General features: G+C 43.0%; 1 protein-coding gene across 47 annotated transcripts in view; it reads left to right on the top strand.

The window, feature by feature from the left end:
- The window catches only part of PARD3 (par-3 family cell polarity regulator), a 717,956-nt gene that overhangs the window by 106,753 nt on the left and 590,689 nt on the right, over positions 1-20,514 (top strand). For 46 of the 47 annotated variants that reach the window (XM_028826180.2, XM_077946211.1, XM_028826181.2 and 43 more), the window contains exon 2: positions 19,023-19,124. In XM_028826180.2, the coding sequence (XP_028682013.1) occupies positions 19,023-19,124 (102 nt within the window). Of the gene's footprint in view, positions 1-16,056; positions 16,718-19,022; positions 19,125-20,514 lie in introns of those variants that run through there. The other variant, XM_077946187.1, reaches the window with a different exon arrangement.

Here is a 20,514-nt window from a genome sequence, read left to right as displayed (position 1 = left end):
ATGTCTGTGGTAATGAGACTCAGGAGCACTCTGTGATCTTATGGAAATCTTTTGAAGATACCATCATAGATCCCTCCCTTGGCTAAGAGTAGGAGTATCCTGTAAGGAGACAGGAACCCCACCTCAGACATCAGCAATCCTGAGGAGACATTGGGAACAGGCCCCTCCGTCCTCACAAGTGGCTGTGATCTAAGCTGTGCCGTGGTCTGGCGTCCACCCCTTGGGGCCACACTTAGGATGTTGGGGTGCTGTGGCACTTTAACTTGGACCCCACGCAGTGTTGGGTGTGCTGGATTTAAGTACAGAGGCCACGAGGTGCAGTTGGATAACTGTTTGTCCGTAGCTCCAAAGAGGAAATCAGAGGTAGGTGCGAGGCTTCGTGGGTTCATTTTTTCCTAGTAATAGTCCACTCTGTTATATTCATGTAGGAATATTTCTTCTGATGCAGTTCGGTTTCATATAGCCAGGTGTGAGGAATTAATCTTGTATGTCGAAGTCATTTGGGAGCCTTTCTTTATGAAAAATCAGGTCATTTTTGGATTAAGTAATGTGACAGGGAAGTGGGGAGCTACTTCGGGGTCAGGTTTTTGCTTGTTGGTTTTAGGATTCAGAGCCGTTTCAAATTTATCATGTTTCAGTGAGATTTTTCTTTCCAGGTCAGAAAAATTCCTTTTGCTCTGAGTCAACATCTCTTGTTTGCTAGGGAGAAGTGAACAGGAGGGGGTAGGTCTTTCTTCTCTTAGGCTGGATGAGTAACCTTAAAGTTCTCCCAGGTTGGTTGTTTTGGATTATTTCTTTTATAAATAGGAGAGAAATAGTCAACATTTTAGTTAATTTTTAAAAATATCACCCAATACAATAGTTACTGGGCCTCAGAGGCCTCAGGGCAGATCTCTGCCTGGAGATGTCCGTGACCCTATTTTATGTTTATGGATTGTCTTTGTTTCTTTTTTCTTTTCCTTTTTTGAGACAGGGTCTCTCTTGTCACCCAGGCTGGAGTGCAGTGACGTGATAATAGCTTACTGGAGCCTTGACCTCCTGGGCTCAAGCGATCCTCCCGCCTCAGCCTTCCGAGCAGCGGGGACTACAGGTGCAGAACACCACGCCTGACTAATTTTATTTTTAAAATTTTTGGAGAGATGGGATTTCGCTTTGTTGCCCAGGCTGGTTTTGAACTCCTGGCCTCAAGCAACCTGCCTGCCTTGGCCTCCCAAAGTGTTCTGGGATTACAGGTGTGAGCCACCACACCTGGCGTGGTTGTTTTTTCTGCAGCTTTGAATCTAGCACTGCCTGGAGCATGGAATGGAATGTGTCTTAGATTGTTTATCTGTGATAGGCAATGTGGTGCAAAGCGTGACTGCTTCATAGTGAAGTTAGTCTAGTATATTACCTGGTAGATGATACAGCTTTCACTATTCTGTTTTTTTTCTGTTCTAAGAAGAAAAGGTTTTTATTTTAAAATTTATTTTATTTTTAAAAATAATTTCCACTTTTAATTAATTAATTTATTTTTGAGACGGAGTCTCACTCTGTTGCCCAGGCTGGAGTGCAGTGGTGCGATCTCAGCTCACCACAACCTCCGCCTCCTGGGTTCCAGTGATTCTCCTGCACTTAGCCTCCCGAGTAGTTGGGATTACAGGTGCCTGCCGCCACGCCTGGCTAATTTTTTTTTGTTTGTTTTTTTAATAGACAGGGTTTCACGATGTTGGCCAGGCTGGTTTTGAAATCCTGACTTAAAGCAATCTGCCTGCCTTGGCCTCTCAAAGTGCTGTGATTACAGGCATGAGCCACCGCACCCGGCCTCAGCTGTTATTTTAGATTCAGGGATGCTCGTGCAGGTTTGTTAATAGGTGTATTGCTTGATGCTGAGGTTTGGGGTACAATTGATTCCATCACCCAGGTAGTGAGCATAGTACCCAATAGCTTTTCAACCGTTTCCCCAGCCTCCCTTCTCCTTCTTGTAATCCCCAGTGTTTATTGTTGCCATCTTTATGTCCATGTGTACCCCCTTGAAAAAAGTCTTTTATCGTGGGTGTTGCGACAGTCTCTCCCTTCCTAATGTGTCCCCTGGTAAACTTGTTGGAAGAGTCAGTGCGTCCTAAAGGGAAAATATGGATTTCCAGGTCAGCGTCTGAGCCTACGCTGTGCTCGACTGTGACATTACATGGTGTTGATCTCAGGCAAGTCAAGTGTCCTATTCCTTAGTCTCGTCTTCTACAAAATACAGCTGAAAACATTGATCTTGCAGGATTGTCACACAGGAAAGCGGGCATCATGTCAGAAGTGCTCTGTAATCACAGTGAGGGTGAAGGAATGGAATGGATTAGGAGGTGGGCGCAGCACCAGGTGCCTGCTTTCATGGTGCTGATGGTTGTGAAGCTTGCAGATACAGATTCGAGTTCTGGAGCAGAATATCCTGTAGGTCCACACTGTGGTTTAGGGACTTAGGCTTGGATTAGTCCATATTCACTACCTGCCCTCAGTAAAGCCTTCTGTTTTCTGTCTACCAGTTCATCAGGTAACAATACTACTCACTGTTCATACCCTTCCACATTCTTAGATCCATTAGGACTAGAGTGGGGAGAACTGGGTTGGCCAAGGTGAATTTTGGCTTGCCGTCTTTTTTCTGGGGTATGGGTAAGATATTTATCGGGGCTTAAACTCACTTCTTCTACCCAAGATTCCTGGCAGTCACGCTGGGGACCCACCTCTGCAGGTGAGGATGAAGGTATTCATATTGCAGTTTGGGTTCATTTTCATTGCAAGGGAAGAAGAGTATCTGGATGTCTTCTTTCCCCACATCTGAAATATTCTCTGGAATGTAAACTAGAATAATCGCACAGCATTTCTTGAGCCAGCTCTGAGGGACAGGATAAAGGGTGAATGGGGGCGATGATCCTGACATGGCCTGGCATGTCCACGCATTTCTTTTGGCAGCTAGGAGAGCACAGGCCTGTGTTTGTTGATCATATTATCCTAGAAACTCTTGTGTAAGGTCTTCTATACCCAATAGGGGTATTATTTTTATTTTTTTCTAGGATACACTAGTTATGCAACACAGTGCTTTGTTCTTGGTTTTATGCTAAAAAAAGCTGAAGATGGCCCCTGCCTTTGGAGACCTTATCTAGAGATAAACAAAGTACCATGCATATACAGGAAATAAGCTATTAAGTGACAAATGTGTTCTAGGTAAATATTTATTTATTTTGAGCCAATCTCGCCCTGTGCCCAGGCTGGAGTGCAGTGGCACCGTCTCAGCTCACTGCAGCCTTCACCTCCTGGGTTCAAGTGATTCTTCTGCCTCAACCTTCCGAGTAGCTGGGATTACAGACACCCACCACCAAGCCCAGCTAGTTTTTTGTATTTTTAGTAGAGATGGGGTTTCACCATGTTAGCCAGGCTAGTATCAAACTCCTGACCTCAAGTGATACACCCGTCTCGGCCTCCCAAAGTGCTGGGATTATAGGTGTGAGCCACTGCACCTGGCTTAGGTAAATACTTTAGAGTTGGAGCACATTTCATAGGGGGGAGTTTTTGTTTTTTCTTTATTTAGACATGGGGTTTGGGTCTATTACCCAGGCTGGAGTGTGGCGATGCAATCTTAGTTCATCTTTTGCCTTGAATTTTTGAGCTCAAGTGATCCTTCTGCCTCAGTCTCCAGAATACCTGGGACTACAGGTGTGCACCCTGACACCTGGCTAATTTTTAATTTGTTTTGTAGAGATGGAGTCTTGCTATGTTGACCAGGCTGGTCTTGAATTCCTGGCATCGAGTGATCCTCCTGCCTTGGTTTCCTGGAGTGCTGAGGTTATGGGTGCCAGCCACTGTGTCCGGCCAAGGGGATGGTTTTTAAATTGGATTTGGGAAGATATACAATTTGGATAGTGGGAACTCTGGGGATGAAAGCTTTCCAGATATGTGGAAGAGAATAAACAAAAACATAAGAGTCTCTTCACTCGACCAGTATTTCTTGAGCATCTTCTCTGTCTCAGACACTGTTTTGGGTGCTTGGGGTTTATCAGTGAACAGAACAATTGAACATCCAAATATGGTGGGGCAATGCTGAGTCTGGTCACAAACCGGCTTGGGATGAGCTTTGAGAGCTTGGCCAAGGACACCGGATTTTGACTTTTAGAAAGTAGTGAGTCATTGGAAATAACTCATATTACAGGACAGTGACATGATAAAAGAAATATTTTGCGAAGATAAATGTAGCAAGATGTGGGACAGGATTGAAGAGATGGGGTCTAGAAGCGAATTGGACAGTCATTATTTTATAGGGAACAGGAGAGGAAGGGGGGATGGGAAAGAAAGAAATGTATTCACTAGTTATTTAAGAGGATAAAAATTTAAAACTGCACATATATATGTTTATTATGGAATGCCAGGAAATATAGACAAGCACTGCCAGTTGTATATAGCAGTTCTTTTGTCTATGGCTATAGATAGTACATTCTCCAAACTAGGGATGAAACAATGTCTTGTGTAACAGTTTGTGAACAACGTTGTGAATTGCTCTGTTGTGTTTCATTGATTGGATGTGTTCACCCTGTTTCCTATTTTTGCATGTATAGCTAGTTTCCCATTCTCTATTGTTATATATTAAAATATCCCATTTAATATATGCATCTTGACCATGTATCTTTCTCCACATTTTAAATTTCTGGATCAATGGGTATATTTTGTTTTAAGCTTTTTGATGCATGGTACCAAATTCTACCTCTCTGTCCCCCCGCCTCTCCAAAAATGTGTGCAAAATACTCAGGAGCAGTATGTGAGAATGCTGGCTTCCTGTATTCTCATGAACCCTGGGTCATTAAATTTGTTTAAAATTAATCTGGTTTCCCAATTTGTTATGAAAAACTCAAATAGTAGCTGAGAGAATCATACAAAGCACAGCTGTGTCAGTTGACCTCTGGTTAGGTTTAGCCAGTGGGAGGTTTGGTGGGAGATAGGAGGCCCCGTGATGAGATAGCCCCAAAGTAGGTCCGTGCTCCCTCTCTGTTTTGGGCTGTCTCTGCGGCAAGCAAGTCTCTCCCCACATTCCAGCTCCTGCCCCTGAGTCCTCCATGGCTCCCACTTCCACTGAGGCACTGCAGCCCTGCTCTCTGGTGCTACATCCCCTTATCCCCTCAGCTCAGGGGTAGTCATAGCTTCCTGCTACTGCTAACCTGTGGGTGGCCCCCACCTCCACCGCCATCCTGCTTTAGAGTTACAACTCTTCTTACAAATCTTTGTACCAGTTCCCTGTATTAACTTCCCTCTCTTTAAAATACTTGAGATGATTTGCATTTTCCTGTTCGCACTCCTAATAATACGTATTTATTCCTGCGTGTGTGTGTACAGGTGGAGCATCTGTCATCCAAAAATCTGAAATGCTCCCAAATTGGAACTTTTTGAGCCCTGACATGATAACACAAGTGGAAAATTACACACATAAGTACTTAACACAAACTTGGACTTAATACAAACTTGGTTTTGTGTAAAAAATTATTTAAAATATTGTACAAAATTACCTTCGGTTTATGTGTATAAGGAATATTTGAAACATAAATGACTTTTTTGTTTAATTTTGGGTCCCATCTTCGAGAAATCTCATTTCCCAAAATCTGAAAAAATTGGAAATCCGAAACACCTCTGGTCCCAAACATTTGGGTTAAGGGGTTCTCACCTGTATGTGTATATGTATATGTACATGTGTACATGTATGTATATGTGTGTGTGTGTATATATATTTTTTTGCGCTATTTGCAGACATGGCTCTCTATCTTTGAATACTTCAGAACACAACTCCTTAGAATGAGGATTTTTCCTTAAATATCCACAAAGCTATTATCACATGGACAATTAAGAATCATTTCCTAATATTGTCTCGTATTGAGCCCGTATTAAAATTTTCCTCATTTTTACCAAGATGTCTTCCACAGTGACTTCCTTTTTAACCCAAACACGACTCACACCTTGAGTTTGGGTATTCCTCCTTAATCTTTTTGGTCTAGAAAAGTCCCCAGGTTATTTTTTTAATGACCTATTTTTAACATTTATCTTGAAACATTTCTAATGTACACTTTAGTGAAATGCACCACTGATACTTTAGCTAGATTCACCAATTGTTTACATTTGCTACATTGTTATTCCATCTCTATAAACACACAGATACACATTAGTAATAGTATGCATTTTTTTTGTGCTGAACCATTTGAGACTAAACTACAGATAACACTTCTCACCCTTATTACTTAAGCATACATTTCCTCAAAATGTGACTATTCTTTATATAACTATAGTACAATGATCACATTCTGAAAACTTATCAATGTATGATTCTGTTACCTAACTTAATTTGACAAATTTCTTCAGTCGTCCTTTCCTTTTTCGTAGTACTTTTTCTTTCCAGATGCAGTATCCACTCCAGGATCATACATTACACTTAGATATCAGATGAAGTGGACTTTTTTTTTTCCTTTAAAGATCAGTGCAATTGCGTTGTAAAGACAAACAAAACAAAAAAACGCACATTCTAGATTTGTCTGATTGTTTCCTTATGGTATCGTTTACTTTGGTTCTCTATCCCCTGTATTTCCTGTAAAGAAGAAGTTAGGTTATGCTTTGATTAGGTTAAATCAGGAGGATGCTGCTATCAGTAGGAATGAAGAAGGCAAGAAGGTTGGTGTTACAGGGAAGATAAGGAATATAAGCTTAATCTATTTGAAGTAAAGTAGGACTCCATAAAAACATTGTCCAGTCATAAGTAATTCCCAAATGGGTATTCTTTAGTTTGTTGCGTAAAAATTTCCTGGCAGGCTTTTAAAACAGGCTTCTTGGAGGATTCAGACTGTTCCCAGGGTGAGGTGCAGTGAGAGGTGGATGTTTGAAGTGGGAGTGCTGGGAGGGTTCTGGTCTAAAGATGTGGCTTTAGCAATCCTCTGCACAGAGCCTGGAGTTGAAATAACACTGAGAAAGAGACTCTGGCAGTGAATACTAAGATAATCTGTATCCTTATAGGAAACAAATATGTATGTGTGTTTGTGGTAACCATTTTAAAGATGTCATAGCTAACATCTATTTGATTTCAAAAGTTTGGGTAGAAGCGCTAAACCCAGGAGTTGATGGTCTAAAACGTAGTGTATGGAAGAGGCACAAGGTGTTTCAGCTTCCTCTCTGATCTCTTCTTGCCCCTTACTCGGAATCACTGGTTCTCAAACTTCAGTGTGCATCAGAAACACCTGAAGGGCTAGTTGAAATGTATTAATAGATGGCTGGGTCCTGCCTCCAGAGACTTTTTTTTTGGTGGTGTATCCAGCTTGGGATTGGAATTTCCAGCGTATTATCAGGTGATGCTAGCCTGGACTCCCACTTGGAGAACCACCACTTTAAATCATGATGTGATTAGAGCATGTAATAGAATTTTTAACGGAGTGGCTTTTCAGACTTAGTTTTAACAGCCCACACCTTTTTTATTTTATTTTATTTTATTTTTTTGAAACAGGATCTCACTCTGTCACCCAGGCTGGAGTGCAGTGGCGCGATCACTGCTTACTGTCACTGCTTACTGCAGCCTTGACCTCCTGAGCTGAAGCGATCATCCCACCTCAGCCTCCCAAGTGGCTTGGACCACAGGTGCACACCACCACAGCTGGCTAATTTTTGTATTTTTAGTATACATGGGGTTTCATCATGTTGGCCAGGCTGGTCTCAAACTCCTGACCTCAAGTGATCTGCCCACCTCGGCCTCCCAAAGTGCTGGGATTACAGGTGTGAGCCACTGCGCCCAACCCTAATTTTTTGTGGAGACAGTATCTCACTGTGTTGCCCAGGCCGGTCTCTAAGTCCTGGGCTCAAATGATCCTCCTGCCCCGTCCTCCCAAAGTGCTGCGATTAGAGGCATGAGCCACAACACCTGGTCCTTTTTATTAAAATAAACATTTTATGGACCTCATCTTTTAATTTTAATTAATTAATTTTAATTAATTTTTGGTACAAGGTCTTGCTTTGTTACCCCAGCTGGAGTGCAGTGGTACAATCATGACTCACAGCAGCCTCAACCTCCCAGGCTCAAGTGATCCTCATGTCTCAGCCTCCTGAGTAGCTGGGACTACTGCTGCCTGCCACCACGCCCAGCTAAGTTTTTTTGTTTTGTTTTGATTTTTGTATTTTGTAGAGACAGGATCTTGCCATATTGCCCAGGCTGGTCTAGGACTCCTGAACTCAAGCAATCTGCCATGGCCTCCCAGAGTGCTGGGATTACAGGTGTGGGCCACCACGCCTGACCTGGACCTTCTGTTTATGTACTATATTAACACATGAAGCCGTCAAAGAAGAGGCTGGGAGGAGGGGCTATGGAAAGAAGACAGGCAACCCTGATGCTTCAGATTGGAAACTGTCAAGTGTTAGTCTGAGAAAGGACTTGGGAATGAATCAGCAGACCTGGGCTGGAGTCCTGGCTGACAGCATTTATGAATTGTGACCTCTTGCCGGCAATTTATGCTCTGTGAGTCTCAGTTCTCTCATCTGAAAATAGGAATTATAAGCCCTCTTTCCCCATGAGATAATGCACATGAATGCATTTTTAAAAATTGTAAAACACAGTGTAGATCTAACTGGTGGTTACTGCTGTCTCATTCTTGCCTTGGCTCTGTCCTGTGCCAGCGCTGTAGTCTGAGGCCATTCCTCCGTTTCTGTAGAATGGTGGAGGAGTTGAGGGATTTCCATGACACTGTGTTGGCACGAAAGTCACGTCAGAGCTCGGAGGTTATCGATGGGCTGATTTCCCATATTATTGAATAATGTGTGACCCTGTGAGAGATTATGTGCTAGTTCTAATAAAACTAAATGCCAGAAAGTTATTTCCTTGAGGTTGGACTTCACCTGGTTTCATGCCTCCATTTTCACTTTTGATTGATGTGATAAATGAAGCTGTCCCCACCTGTCAAGGGAGGCAGCAGGTTTGTGGTTTGCTGTCTTGTGTTGTGGTGCTGAGGCTTTGGCATTGGTATTGGGTGTGGTTTGGAGTGGAGAATGGGGGCTGGGCAGTGTACTTAGCATGAGATATTAGTCCCTCCCTTGTGGTGATACAGGTCATTATTTTGTTGTTGAACATCAGCTATGACATCTGTCTGTGTCTTCTCCCTGTATTGAGAAGGCAACAAAAACATTTGTATAATGTTTAGCAGTGTTCCTGTAACAAGATTGAAAATGGGTCCTATGTTTCAGTTTATAGGGAAAGATTGGCTATTTTTTTTCCCCCCGAGACAGGGTCTCAACCTGTTGCCCAGTCTGGAGTGCAGTGGTACGATCATAGCTCACTGTATCCTCTACTTTCTGGGCTCAAGTGATCCTCTTGCTTTAGCCTCCCCAGTAGCTGGGACTACAGGCACACAGCACCGTGCCCAGCTAATTAAAAAACCAAAATTCACAACAAGAAAAAACTTATTTGTAGAGATGGAGTCCCCCTACCTTGGCCACGCTGGTCTCGAACTCCTGGGCTCAAGCAATCCACCTGCCTCCGCCTCTCAAAGTGCTGGGATTATAGGCGTGGGCTACTGCACCTGGCCAATCAGCATTTTAAAAAATGAAGCTGATTACATGAGGAAAAGTCAGAATTGCATGTATGATATCTGTCTTGAAGTGCTAATGATTCAGTTTTTTTCTTTTTTTTTTAAAGAACAGAACTTCAGAATGTATTCTAAAAATGTTTGTTTTTGGCTTAAGTATATTGGAGAGTTACTTGCCCAGAGAATCTAGAGAGAAGCATAGTTCCTGCTGATCGCACTCTTTTGTTGACTTTTTAAAATGAAGTGTTTTTGAAGTCTGAGGGACATTTTTAAAAACAAAACAAAAAAAATGAAATGTTTTCTATTTGTTATATCACCACTAGGACTTTATTTGTCTTGGTAACGTAACTGTCATGTGGCTAATCTGGTTGGTGGATGCTAAACTGTACTGTGTGCCATGGTTATTATTTAAAGGACTTTTCAAACTTGTTTCTCTTTCATCTTTTTGTTTCTCAACGTGACATATTTACACATGATCCGATAGCACTATTAGGACTGTTATGAAAAAGAGCAGAGCCTTCTTTGGGAGAGGTTGCCTTTTCCAACTCTTGCTCCTGGTTCTTTTGATGTTTACTTTTATATTTTTATGTAAATTGCTTATCTCTTTCTTTTTTCTTTTGGTTTGTCATCATTTGTTGAGTTAACATGGAAGGTTTAACCCTATTTCACTACCCTAAGTGTGGTATGTCCCCACTCACAGGTAGCCACTTCTAGGATCTCTGTCTCTTTGTGTGTGTTTGTGTCTGCATTTCTCCTCTCTCTCACAGACTTTTTAGACCGCTTTGTTACAAATTTGATTACATATTCCAGGCTCACATTATTTTTACTATTAAAGCTGCTTATAGCTGAACCATGTATGATACCTTGATCACCTTTTCTTTCCTTCACAACTTTTGGGTTTTTCCTGAATGAAGAATGTTTTTTCCTTTGGTTGGTCTTCTGTATAGTTATAACTAATGAGCCTCAGCTTTAGCCAGTTGTTAAAATTGTGTCTTGCTGTGTTTAGTTGCGCTGGGTACTCTTTCAGTGCTATCTTGAAGAGGCCACATTTGGGGTGTCTGGACTGGTCACTCTGCTCCAGGTTTGCAGCTGACGTCCTGGAATCTGGCATCCACCTTCACTCCACCTTCACCATCGTCCCGGGAGCTGTCTTCTGTGTTATGTCTCCCGTTTTCATATGCTATGTCTTTCTCATTCATGGTTTATTGCCTTATTTTGTTGGAACACACCTTCCAGTTACAAAGGGGGTAATGTTTTTGGAAACGTTGCATTTCTAAAAATTGTCTTTTTTCTACCTTCGTACTTTACTGGTATTGGGGCAAGAAACGGAATTCTAGGATAGGGAACTATTTCTTGTGGGAATTTTGAAGTCACTGGTAGATGATTGTCTAGATTCCAGTATTGCTGTGACTCCTTATCCCTCACTGTGGCCTGTGCTTTATTTTCTGGACGTTCTGCTTCCCTACCTGCCACCAGTCTTCTGTTTTTCTTCTGTGTTCTGATGTGCCTTGGTGTATGTCTGCTTTTATACGTTGTGTTGGGGTCTCTATGGAACATTTTAATGTGGAAACATATGTCATTTTGGGGAATTAACTTGAAATTGTTTTTGGTTATTTCTCTGTTTTCCCAATTCTCTTTTTCTAGGACTCCTGTTATTCAGTTGCTTGACTTACTTGACTGGTCTAATTTTATTAGCCTTTTTTATCTTCTTCTTCTTTTTTTTTTTCCAACTTCCTAGGGGAGATATTTTTAACTTCTCTTAATTTTCTTATTGAGCTCTTCATTTTTAGGATTTTATTTGTTTAGTTTATTAGACAGAGTGTCTGTCACACAGGCTAGAGTGCAGCGGCCCAGTCATAGCTCACCATAGCCTTAAACTCCTGGGCTCAAGCAATCTTTCTGCCTCAGCCTCCTGAGTAGCTGGGATTGTAGGTGCATGCTACCACACCTGGCTTATTTTTATTTTTTTATTTTATTTTATTTTTGTATGGATGGGATCTTGCTGTGTTGCCTGGACTGGCCTTGAACTCCTGGCCTCAAGCAGTTCACACGCCTTGGCCTCCAAAGCACTGGGAGTACAGGGATGAACCACTGTGCCTGGCCTGTTTTTCATATTTTAATTCCAAAATACTTTTTTTTAAAAAAAAATTATCCCTCAGCACGTTTCTTCCTTTCCTCCCTTCTCATCTTCCTCTGCAACCTGGATGTACCATCATCTGACCTCTCTTAGAATATCAGTGATGGATTTTTAATAGCATCTTTTTATACAGTCTCTGGTTCTTTCAAGTTGTGTTTACTATTTGTTTTGTTCTCTCTTCCATCCTTGGGATGTTCTTAAAAGTCTGTCTCTGGCCGGGCGCGGTGGCTCAAGCCTGTAATCCCAGCACTTTGGGAGGCCGAGACGGGCGGATCATGAGGTCAGGTGATCGAGACCATTCTGGCTAACACAGTGAAACCCCGTCTCTACTAAAAATACAAAAAACTAGCCGGGCGTAGTGGCGGGCGCCTGTAGTCCCAGCTACTTGGGAGGCTGAGGCAGGAGAATGGTGAGAACCCGGGAGGCGGAGCTTGCAGTGAGCCGAGATCACGCCACTGCACTCCAGCCTGGGCGACTGAGCAAGACTCCGTCTCAAAAAAAAAAAAAAAAGAAAAGAAAAAAAAAGTCTGTCTCTCCATGGTTGGCTCTGACTTAAGGCACTAATGGTAACTTGAGAACACTGAGTTCAAGCAAGGGCATACACTGTGAGTGAGCTTCACTTGGGGGGGGGGAGGGTCCCTGGACTGGGCCAGAGTCCCCCCTGCCTTTTCTCTTTAGATGGACAGAGGCCCAGGGAAAGATCTTCCCACCTTTAGCCTGGCAGGAATAAGCCCTGGCTGGCATTCTGAGAGCAAGTGAAAGCAGAGGGCTGGATTTTTCTACAATCAGTACATAAATATTCACTTAGCTCCTCTAATTTTTAACAAGGCACCTCTACAATTGTTCCTCCTCTAGTTTCTCAGCCCAGACCTGCTATCTGAGGCTGCAGTGAACTGCCAGGGGCTGGGAGGGGCAGCCACTGTGCTCTCTGGAAGCACTGGGAAGCTGGGGTTTTAATTACTACAGACTTTCAGACAATTTTCTTATTTTTCCTCCCATCTTTTAAATTTATTATTATTTTAATTTATTATTATTATTTTTTTTTCTGAGACACAGTCTTACTGTACCCAGCTGGAATGCAGTGATGCAGTCATGGCTCACTGCATCCTCAAATTCCCCAGGGTCAGGTGATCCTCCCACCTCAGCCTCCTAGGTGGCTGGGACTACAGGTATGTACTGTCATGCCTGGCTCTTTTTTTTAATATTGAAATTTTATTATTATTATTATTATTATTGTTATTTTGAGATGGAGTGTTGCTCTGTTGCCCAGGCTGGAGTGCAGTGGCATGATCTCGGCTCACTGCAACCTCCACCTCCTGGGTTCAAGCGATTTTCCTGCCTCAGCCTCCTGAGTAACTGGGATTACAGGCACCCGCCACCATGCCCAGCTAATTTTTTTGTATTTTTAGTAGAGACAGAGTTTCACCATGTTGGCCAGGCTGGTTTCGAACTCTTGACCTCAAGTGATCCACCCACTTTGGCCTCCCAAAGTGTTAGGATTACAGGTATGAGCCACCACACCCAGCCAAAATTGTTTTATTATTATATTTTAGAGACAAGCAGCCTCGAACCCCTGGGCTCAAGAGATCCTCCACCTTAGCCTCCCAAGTAGCTGGACTGTAGGCACAGGCGCACACCACCACACCTCGGTGATTTTTCCAGTTTTTTGTAGAGATGGGGCCTCAGTATGTTCCTTAGACTGGTCTGGAACTCCTGGGCTTGAGTGATCCTCCTGCCCCTGCCTCCCAAAGTGCTGGGAGTACAGGCATAAAGTACCATGCCTAGCCTTTTCCCATCTCTGTTCCTGTGTTCTGACTTTCTTGGTTCTCCCCATTCCAGAGCCTCTTACCGGCTCTGTGGGGGGAGTCTTGCTGCTTCCTGGCTTTCCCCACAGTTACCTTGGGGTTCCATTTCTTAGTTCTGCAAAATGTGTTGTCTCTGGGCCATCTGCTTCTCAGCTTCCAAAAACTGTTTCCCTCATTCCCCTCTGTTCTCTTTGTTTTTGTGGGATTATGCTTGGAAAAAACAAACGACAACAACAAAATCCCCACATGTGTATTGTGGTTTCAGTGGGCTTTCAGGAGGAAATAAAAATAAAAGTGTGTCTTTTTGAGATGATGTTTTTACCCTTTCATTTTTATCTTTGTGTTCACAGCGTTCTGAATCACCTCTGCCTCTCTTCCCTGCTGCTCACACCCTTCCCCCTGCTCAGGGTCCTCCTCTTGTGCCCTGTCCCTCTGGTCTACTCATTTGTTAAGAGCCGACTCTGCTAAAACCTCCCCATAAACTGACCTTTCCAAGTGAGAGTGATCTTTCCTTCCTGAGTTCACAAAACATTTTTTTTTTTTTTTGGGTGTAGTTTTCTTTGAACTCATGGTCTACCTCTTTTTTATGACTTGTTTATGTTTTGTCAGATAAATTTTATTTTATTTTTGAGATGGAGTCTCACTCTGTTGCCCAGGCTGGAGTGCAGTGGTGTGATCTCAGCTCACTGCAACCTCTGCCTCCCGGGTTCAAGTGATTCTCCTGGGACTACAGGAGAAGGAGGAGCTGGGACTACAGGTGCATGCCACCATGCCTGGCTAATTTTTGTGCTTTTTTAGAGACAGGGTTTCATCATGTTGGCTGGGTTGGTCTCTAACTCCTGACCTCAGGTGATCCGCCTGCCTCGGCCTCCCAAAGCGCTGGGATTATAGGTGTGAGCCACTGTGCCTGGCCTGTCAGATACATTTTAATTTCTGATGATGGGTGATGACTGTTTCTTTGCCTTCATGCAATGCTTTGCATGTAGTAAATACTCAAATTTTTTTTATCAACATAGATTTTTTTCAGTGATCTTTTTCTGGTCTTAAGTTAGACAGGATATTGACCATTGCTGTATACCATGGTTAATGCAAAAGTAGGGTGCTATTTCTAGTTGCAGATACTTTTCTTAAAATTTGCACATGCAGGTAATATGTGAAGCCTATGCATTATACATGTCATAACTCACGAAAGCTCATTAACTTGTTGCATAGGATAACGATGCTGTTTATAGAATCGTAGGTTAGGAAGTAGTCTGTCCTTAAGACTTTGAGCTGTTCTCTCTTACCACATCCTGGAGTAGAGTGGGCCTCAGCATTCCTTGCAACTTGCATCTTGTAGGGTTACCTCTGCTTACATTCCAACTTAGTCTTCGGAAGTGTTCTCTCTAGCACTAGGCCAGGTGAAGGTCATGTTCTTTATCTGAATAAGAGCAGTGATTCTTCATGTGGTTTTGTCTCCAGGTTTCTTCTGTGGGTTTGGACCTATCCTTGCAAGCCTTGCCCCATGGGGACATTCACTGCTTGATCATCTATTTGATGGATGAACTCTGCTCCTCATTTGTTGCTGTGTATGATGGAGTTTTGGTTGTCATAATACACAATTATTGTTAAAGTCTTTTGTTATTTTAAATGGACATATCCTGAATGAGAAACCTTCTTCTTTTTTAATTGAATGTTGTATCATGTTTGTTTATTTACCCAATGACTGATGCAATTATTGTAGAATTAGAGTTTATTGGTAGTATGAAAAGTGGCTTATCATAACTTTTATCTTCCCCCTAAGAGATGGGGCCTCACTCTGTTGCCCAGGCTGGAGTGCAGTGGTGTATTCACAGCTCACTGCAGCCTTGAACTCTTGTGCTCAAGGGATCCGCCTGCCTCAGTCTCCCACTTAGCTGGGACTGCAGGTCACTGTGGGACTGTGGGTCACTATGCCTTGGCCTTCTGAAGTTCTGGGATTACAGGGATGAGCCATCATGCCAGACCTTATCACAATTTTTTGCTCAGCTACTTTTCTAAGTGTCTATGGACTGGACAGCAAAGATTCCTACCGTTATTATTTTAAACTTTTAATGCAAACTACTACAAAGTCGAATCAGTAAGTATGCTCTAACTTTTTCTCTATTGGATACTGGACTCTTCCCTTAAAAATAAAGCAAGTCCCCTGTTCATTGAAAGAGAATTATGTTATGAAAGCTGCCAGTTAAAATCTCCCAAGAGACCACTGTTCTAAGGAGTTGTATTTCTCAGTGGCAAAAATATCCTTCCTGGTTTTTAAACTCTTGTGGGAGGAGGTCAATTTTACATGTGTTTTTTTTTTTTTTTTTTCAATGCAGCATGCTCTGTTGGGGTTACTGTTGATCTCCTGCTCAGTTCTTTTCAAAAAGTCATATCCGTTCAGCACATTTTTGTGGAGTGGCATTTAGTAAGTGGCAGCCTGATATTTGCCTTGGCATGATGTTATCATGACTGCTTGGCATAGCTGACTGTTGAGTCAGGACCCCTCCAGAGGCAGTAGTCAACTGTTGACTCTCAAAATTAGAAAAGCCTTGATCAGTTAGTTGGAGGATTGTAAGTCAAGTTTATAGAGTTTTTCAAAGAGGGGGTAACAAATTCTGCTGATAGACCAAATAAGATGAGGACAGACAACAGACTTTTGTGTTAAGCATTGTGGAGGCTGTTGTGGATGTGATGGAAGAGGAAGCCTGATTGGAATGGGGTTATGGGAGGAAACACGCTTGAAGCAAGTATGGACAATTCTTTAAAAAATTTTGCTGTGAAGATCATCAGAGAATTGGTATAATAACTGGAAGGCAAAGTAGTGTCAACGAAAGGTTTTGTGCGGCGTGTGTAAAAATAGTTCACAGCCTTTAAAGGCTGGAGCTTGACACCTGACTGCTATCTTCCATACGATTGTGGTTTTTAGGAACATTAACAGTGGGACAGGCTGGGCTCTGTGGCTCATGCCTAATCATCCCAGCACTTTGGGAGACTGAGGTGGGAGGATTGCTTGAGCCCAGGAGTTGGAGGCTGCAGTGAGCTATGATTGCACCATTGTACTCCAGCTTGGATGACAGAGCGAGACTCTGTATATAAACAAAAGGAAACAGTGGGCTGGAGTTCGACTGCTGATCTGCTTTGGGGGTGTGATGGTCAGGAAAAGCTCTTGGAGAAGAGGATGCCTGAGAAGTCTTGATGAACGGACAGGGCTGGCCTGGAGGGTAAGGTGGGGTCTAGGCATTGGAGGCCTTGGGCACGGAGTTGGGGGGAAGTTGTGCAGGGCCTAACAGGCTGTGAAAGGGAAAATGCTGGGGAAAAGGTGGAAATGTAGCAGGTTCTGAGGGATGAAGTTATGAGGTTGAGAAAGTCCTTAGGTGGGGATTTATTTCCAAGGGGTGGCTACAAATATTATATAAAGGCTGCAGATAATGATCTCATCTGGAGGGAGTGAACAGGATCAGGAGGCTTAAAGAATGTTTTCGTAAGCCACATTTTGGAGGTCGGTGTGCTTGTGTGTGTGGAAGTATTTTAGAAATGAAAGTTGATATTTAAGTTGATTGGTTCACCCTTGAGCTTGCTTGGTGGGAAGAGGTGGGCAGGATGTGGCTATTCTAAGTGGCCAGGGGGCACCTCTTCCTTATTCACCCCCAGGACATTATTTCCAATTTTCCTTGAAGAGGAAATACCATTTACCATTAATAAATGGTTTTGGGACTTCATTCTTTGGGGATTCAACACATCTGGACATGACAAATTCTGGAGCTGTCTCAGTGGCAGGTGTCCCAAGGACTCTTGGATGATATTGTAATTGGGATTCATGTGCAGTCAGAATAGGGCCCCACAAATGAAGAGGATGCCAAGGGGTGTGTGTGTGTGTGTGTGTTTTACAAACTTAACTGTCAGCGTTCTATATAAATGATTCCTTTTATAGAGGTCCAGATAGATGAGGGTTCAGAGGAACTCTGTTACTTGCATAATGGTTTTAATGGTAATGCTTACTAACTTTGAGGATTAAGGTCTGAGTTACTTGCTGTGCTGGTTAAAAAGTGACAAGGATTGATCATTCTGCATTTTTAAAATAAGCATTCCATTTTAGTGATTCTTAGGCATGCTTTGTTAGAGATGGACTTGGAGAACTTCTTAAGAATATGGATTCTCCCTGCACCCCTTCTCCAGGGTCTTGGTCAGTAGATCTGTAGTAGCGTCCAGGAATCTGTATTTGAAGTCTCATTAATCGTTTGCCTCCTTCTTGCAATCTTTGCTTTAGGAAAGAACTGTACCAAACATCACCTTTTAGGTTTGAAGAATGGAGGATTAACTTGAACTTTTGGATAGCAAAAGCAGTAGGGAATGGTGAAACATACAATTTAGTATATTTTCATTTGAACATGTATGTGAGAGTGATGTAGAAGTTCAGAAACACACAACAGTATTCCTTCTTCAGATAATTTGAAAGCAGAGTTTTAGGGATTTTAAAATATGCATACACCATATAAAAGTGTATAAAATTTAGCCGGGCACGGTGGCTCAAGCCTGTAATCCCAGCACTTTGGGAGGCTGAGACGGGCGGATCACAAGGTCAGGAGATCGAGACCATCCTGGCTAACACGGTGAAACCCCGTCTCTACTAAAAAATACAAAAAACTAGCCGGGCGAGGTGGCGGGCGCCTGTGGTCCCAGCTACTTGGGAGGCTGAGGCAGGAGAATGGCGTAAACCTGGGAGGCGGAGCTTGCAGTGAGCTGAGATCCGGCCACTGCACTCCAGCCTGGGCGACAGAGCCAGACTCAGTCTCAAAAAAAAAAAAAAAAAAGTGTATAAAATTTAAAATATGTCCTTTTTTTTTCATTCTCCCCAATCCCACTGCAGGATAACCACTGCAAATTTGTGTGTGTGTGTGTGTGTGTGTGTGTGTGTGTGTGTGTGTGTTTAGGCATTTTGATGTGTGTGTGTGTGAGATTTTGTCTCTTTATAAAGAAACTCAAACCACACAGGATGTGCTTTGTTCACTGGTCTTGTCAGCACCTTCTGTGTCCCTATCTTTAGACCTGTTTGTAAGAAACACTTTGAGCCACCAAGTTGTGCAAACTACTTTATGCAGATAAGCAAAAATACGAATTCTTCAGACACATAATATGTGCTGTTTGCTTATTAGAATATTTCTGTAGATTGCACTGGGGGGATTAATAAGTATGATAAGTATTTCATATATTGGGCAGTAGGAAATATAGTATGCTTTAGAGAAATCAATATTACTTCTGCAGCACATATTGCTGGTTTGTGCAGTTCTATTATAATAGAGTATCAGCATCAGAGCCAAAGGGAAGAGTGTGTATGAGTCACTCCATAAAAGGAGCAGTGACTCAATACCAAACTTAGGGTGCTGCCTGAATTTTTAATCAATTGCAGTATTGTTGATATGGGGTTGATTCCTTTTTATGGGCAGGAAGTTATCATGGTTTGAAATGTCTAATTCCCTTTTGGTGATGCTAACTTGCTATATTCAATGTTTCTGTTCTTTCGTATAGGACCCAAACTACTGGATACAAGTGCATCGCTTGGAACATGGAGATGGAGGAATACTAGACCTTGATGACATTCTCTGTGATGTAGCAGACGATAAAGACAGAGTGAGTTCAAGTCCTGGGGAACCTTTTTGAATGCATTTTTTTTTTCTTTTCAGGGCTGGGGACCGGGTGCGATTCTTTTCCTTTCTGTTTTAGACACATACTTTAAATTATGTTTGGGCCACCCACTCTAGTATATTTTCTTTTGTGATAAGTGTCATGAATCTTCACTGTCTTGAATACCAAGGTATAATGATTTTCTTGATACCTGGGACTTAACACTAGATTTTGGGGTTTTAAAACTACAGCTTTTACAATGGAAATATCACAAAAAGATTTCTATGCCATATTCCACCTTAATTTAATCAAACATAACATCTTTCTTCACAACTCGGGCCTGTCCTTATCATCTCCATATATACAGTGTACAGCCGTTCTGCATTCTGGTCCCAGTGTTGGCCCAGAGAAGATTGATCCCAACAGCGGCCTGTGCGGTGCACCGTGTTCCTGTGCGATGGGCGAGTGTGTCCCAGGCAGCCCCCCCTGTGTGGGGCCTGGCCCTTAGGAAGCTCGGCCTTGCTGTGTGATGGGCCATTTATGTCCTGGGCAGCCTCTCCCAGGAAGCTCAGCCTTTTCTCTGTCAGTGCTCTGATGCTCTGTGTGTGCTTCCCCAGTCTTTACTGTGGTATGTGAGTTTGGCTCCTGGACGTTTCCACCTACTGCTCTTCCGTGTTCCCTCCCACTACCCCACTTTTTTTCTGTACTCTTGAGAGGAATGAGGAAGAGTAAGAGGAGGGGGAGGAGGAATGTTCATCATTTTGAGAATGCCTGACAGGATGTTTGGCTCTTTTTTTTTTTTTTGAGACGGAGTCTCGCTTTGTTGCCCAGACTGGAATGCAGTGGCATGAGCTCAGCTCACTGCAACCTCCGCCTCCTGGGTTCAAGCGATTCTCCTGTCTCAGCCTCTTGAATAGCTGGGATTATAGGCGTGCGCTACCACGCCTGGCTAATTTTTGTATTTTTAGTAGAGACATGGTTTCACCGTGTTGGTCAGGCTGGTCTCAAACTCCTGACCTCATGATCCGCCCAGTTTGGCCACCCAAAGTGCTGGGATTACAGACATGAGCCACTGCACCCAGCCCTGGCCACTGCTTTTGTATTTGGCTTATAAGGAATTGCAGAAGGGCTCATAGCCACATACATAGTTACATCAGCATGGTTGTATGGAGGCAGCGACCTGGTTGACTGTCTCCTAAAACCTCATGGCAGTAGCACAGGATATTCAACCAGCTAGGTTACATCACGAGGTCAGAAGATGGTAAGATCACCCAGATACTCACTCTGCTTCCTACTGGGGCTCCCTCTGGTTGCTGGCCCTCTCCCTGCCGGCCTGCTCTTCTTTCCCTCAGCCGTGAGCTGGGTGCACACAGCTGTTGTGTCTTGCTCACAGCTA

The sequence above is a fragment of the Macaca mulatta genome, chromosome 9, assembly GCF_049350105.2.
Source record: "Macaca mulatta isolate MMU2019108-1 chromosome 9, T2T-MMU8v2.0, whole genome shotgun sequence".
Classification (NCBI taxonomy): domain Eukaryota; kingdom Metazoa; phylum Chordata; class Mammalia; order Primates; family Cercopithecidae; genus Macaca; species Macaca mulatta.
This window is presented reverse-complemented; position numbering and strand designations above follow the sequence as displayed.